Source organism: Dermacentor andersoni, chromosome 10 (genome assembly GCF_023375885.2).
Source record: "Dermacentor andersoni chromosome 10, qqDerAnde1_hic_scaffold, whole genome shotgun sequence".
In the NCBI taxonomy this organism is placed as follows: Eukaryota; Metazoa; Arthropoda; class Arachnida; order Ixodida; family Ixodidae; genus Dermacentor; species Dermacentor andersoni.
The window spans coordinates 13,997,733-14,001,930 of record NC_092823.1 but is presented as its reverse complement, the minus strand read 5'-3'; the positions used below and the strand labels follow the sequence as shown (position 1 = coordinate 14,001,930).

Sequence of the window (4,198 nt, the reverse complement as noted above, 5' to 3'; positions counted from 1 at the left end):
TCGCTTTAGCACATCGTGGCCTGGCAATTTAATGTAAAGTGGAGGCGGAAATAGCATGGATAGTAAGTCTTTGTACAACGTTTTGCGCGACACAGAATACAAGTATTCAGTGGAAAACCGAACTGTCAGGAAACGAACCGCCAAGTAAACTTCTTGCATGAACCCCCACAAGCATAAGCGCGAAGAAAAACTTGAAGAAACAACTAAATCAGGTAACGCATTAACAAGTGTGACTTGCATGTATGAACGAATTACAGGATAGGAAGTATCGCGAAAAAAGAAGAAACGAGACACTATCTGCCGCACATAAAGATGTACTAAGCCCAGCCCACCTTCACTAACAGGCCTAAAAATATTGCCTCGCCTCAAGGGCTCAAAAGTTGAAGACCATACGAAGGTTGCAAAGATACGGTGAAAGCGTTGGATGTATAGCCTAGCACAATGGATAACTTGCAATACATAGAAAATTTTTGTTGCCAACTTATTGCAGGCTTCGGCTTTCCCAAAAATAGAAAGTCGTTGTGGAACGAATGTCTGGGCGTAACTTTGTAGTACCGAAACCCGTTCTTTCCAATAGTGTGCGCTTAATTTATATGCGTCTAGCGGCACGCCAAGATACTTTGGCGGGACATCAGTCCACTTAACGCCTGCAAACTGTTCTGGTGTATAGCACCATGAGCCAAACCATAAGCTTAAACTTTTTGAGGAGTTCATTCGCGCTCCTGATACGCTGCCAAATTCTTCTATTTTCGATACAACTTTTTCAACACTGGACTTATCCGTTCAGAAGAACGCTAGATCGTCTGCATAAGCTAAGACTTTAACTTCATTACCCAGTATATTGAAGCCATGGATGTGACTCGACTGAATTACGCTTAAGCATAGCGGTTCCAGGTAAAGAGCGAATAGTAGTGGGGACATCGGGCATCCTTGTTTTACTGATGAGCAAATAGAAATGGGTTCGGAGAGTTGGCCATTAATAACTAAACGAGTAGTACAACACGTGTAGCAAAGCCTAACGCCTTTACGCACAATGGAGCCAACATTGACATGCTCCAGAAGGGAAAATAAATAGGAGTGACTGACACGATCAAAAGCTTTAGCAAGGTCTACCTGGAGCATTGCAAGCTGCTCAGTGGAACCATAACAGTATTGAAGAAGGGTACGGGCGATATGTATGTTAGTTTGAATTGATCGGCCTCTGATTCCACACGTCTGATGGGAACCAATTAGAATTGACATCGCAAATTGCAATCTATTGGATAGAACTTTCGCAAAAATTTTGTAATCCACGTTTGACAATGTGATTGGTCGATAGCCTTCTACGGAACGCAGTTTCTCTTTATCTGAACTTTTGGGAATTAAAATTGTGTGGGTTTTGCAAAAAGACTGCGGAAGGGCGTCAACCTCTAAACTTGTAATAAGAATATCCAATAATATGGGGCTGATAATTGATTTGAAAGCTTTGTAAAATTCACTTGATAGTCCATCGGGGCCGGGTGTTTACGACAAAGGCAACTGATCAATAGCTAGCTCAATTTCTTGAATCGTAAGGCTACCACTGATGACTGCACAGTCATCATCCTGTAATAGTTTGACAAGAGATACAAAACTCTCTAAAACTTTTGCATCGTGATCGTCCGGAGGTGCACTAAACAACATAGTGTAGAAAGTTTCGAACTTAGAAATTATGTCATTAGTATTTGTTAGAAGACTACCTTCGGAGTATATTTCCGGAATTACTTTGGAAATACCGTGACGTCGCTCGTCAAGTAAAGCTTGGCGTGTTGGTTGCTCAGATTGCTGAGCACGCCTGTTTCGAGATCGAATTCGCGCACCTCTGTAACGTAGTGCGTCATACTTTTGTAACCCACATTTAATGTTTTCTATGTCGACAATGTAAGTGCCTGGCATTTCGCATTCAATCTCATAAAGGCTACATAGGCTCTTAAGAAGCGTTTTTTCTTCATTCTTTCTATAGAATGATTTCACTGATCCAATTTCTATAGCCACTGTACGAACCTCTTGTTTAAAGAGTTCCCAAGCAGCAAATAATGGCAAGTCACTAGAAAGGGAATTGGTTAAAGCCATGCGCACGCGATTAATAAATTCCTGATCATTTAGGAGCTCAGAGTTAAGCTTCCAGAGTGCCCACTGTGGTCGGAAATTAGTTACAGATTTTTCACCAATGTTTGCGATAACCATACAATGATCAGAGAATGAAACGGGGATAGTAATGCAGGATAGTCCTCGAGAGAGGAGTGATGAAGAAACATAAATCCGATCTAGGCGGGCGTAGGAACGACCTTGAATTCTTGTAGAAGAGCGAGCTCCCTGTCCCGACACTCCTACATCAACGAGCCCTGAATTTTCTATTATGTTAGACAAAACTTCACCACTCCTGTCCCGCTGAGGGTTAAAGCCGCTTCGATCGTTCGGATCACATACACAATTGAAATCTCCCATTAAAACAATGCAGCGATCACAGTCCAATAGACTAGACACAGTATCAAATAAAAGAGTTCGTTTTGCAGCGTCATTAAATGCATAGACGTTGACTATGCGCCATGGCACACCCTGCAACACAAAATCACAACATATATATCGACCTTCAGTGTCGACATGATAACTAAATGCTGAATAAAGTAGGCTCTTTTTCAGAAACAGGAAACAGCCCGCGGATAAACCAAGAGCGTGTGAAACGCAAACATTATACTCAGACAGAAAAGGTCGCAAAGCCCTTTCTGTCTCGTCGTCACTCTCAATCTTCGTCTCCTGCACGGCGACGAAGTCGAGGCGCCTCCTAGACAAAAGCCGGCGAAGCTGCGCCTGTTTCTGCAAAGACCTGGGGCCTCGTACGTTCAAGGTTGCGAATAGAAGTTGCTGGGACAGGGCCATGGTGACTACCAACTATTTAGACCTAATGATCTATGTGATCAGTCCTAGAGGGCAACGGTGAGGCTCCCTCCGAAACCCCACCTGGCCTTCTGGACCGTGATCGTCGGGACTTTCCTGAGTGTTTCGATGTTTTGCGGCGACGTGCTTTTCTTGTGGTACTGGTCGTCTCGCTGTCTGTGCTTGATTTCGATCTGTTAGTCGCACGGCGCTTCGGAACTGAAGTATCCGCGTTACTTCGTCTGTCCTCTGCCGGCTCAGCGCACGTGTCGAGATGCTTGGGTGCATCAGATGAGTCACCTCCGGCTCCCTCATTCGCTTCCTGGGCAGAAGCTGGCTCCGTGGTAGCGGGTGCTCCTTTGGGTTGTTGCTTAGGTTGGTCATCTTTCTGTTCGCTACTTTATTTTTTTACGGGCAGTTCTGCGATGCCATTGTGACTGTCTTTAACAGGCAGAGGGGCCTTGCTGGCACAGCGGGTCTCCGCAGAAGAGGGCACGTCTCCCGTCGCGTCAAGAACCTCCGTAACGTCCATTATGTGTTCTTGCAAGCTTTCATCCGGAGGCTTTGTTCTGTGTCGTAACTTATCGGCGTATGTTACGACACATTCTTCAGCTGTGTGGCCAAAGCGCCGGCAGGTTTCACAACGTGGGGTTCTGCAGTTTCGACGAATGTGCCCCACCTTGTTACAGCGCAGACAAAGTGGGGGCCGGCCTGGAATTAATACGAGACTCTGCACTCCACAAACAGGTAGTAGATGTGGAACGTCTCCCACGCTCACTCCATCGGCAAGAGTCAACACCACGTCCCGATTTAACGTACGCATTTGTTCCATCTCCGATACTCTCCAGCTTTCTGCTGATATAGACTTGACTTTCCCGTAAGCCTGGAGCGCATCTCGAATGTAGTCATCTTCCGAACGCTCAGGAAGCCACAAAAGCTTCATTTTAACTTCCGTGGGCTCAGGATCAATGACGACGCAGCGTCTACCTTTTATGGATAATTCCCCGCATGCGACTAGCTTTGATTTTGTCATCCCTGATTTGCACGTCACCATCCACACGTGCGACATCTGAAATTGTCCGATGGAACTTATTTCCTTCAGGTCAATAACGTTCCGAAGGGCGTCTCTGAAGTCTTGGGCTCTGTACGGTCGACCACTTAAGTCAGCATGCAGGAAAACGGAGTCCACAACCAGCTTACCGGTAGGAAGACGGGGTAACACAACACGGTAGCCATTGCTGCTGGCTGAAGCCTGAGCAGCACCTCGGCCAGGGACCGATAAATCCTTTGAAGCGGAGAACAT

The 4,198-nt window shown here is 45.8% G+C and overlaps 1 protein-coding gene across 1 annotated transcript; it reads right to left on the bottom strand.

Annotated features, from left to right (window-relative positions):
• Positions 1-3,295: 3,295 nt before the first annotated feature.
• LOC140213411 (uncharacterized) lies at positions 3,296-4,198 on the bottom strand. The gene has a single exon (XM_072284629.1). It carries the CDS (start codon positions 4,196-4,198, stop codon positions 3,296-3,298), a length of 903 nt encoding a protein of 300 aa, XP_072140730.1.

Excerpts from the sequence above, each read along its gene's own strand:
- LOC140213411 (XM_072284629.1), bottom strand. The coding sequence starts at position 4,198 with ATGTTCTCCGCTTCAAAGGATTTATCGGTCCCTGGCCGAGGTGCTGCT.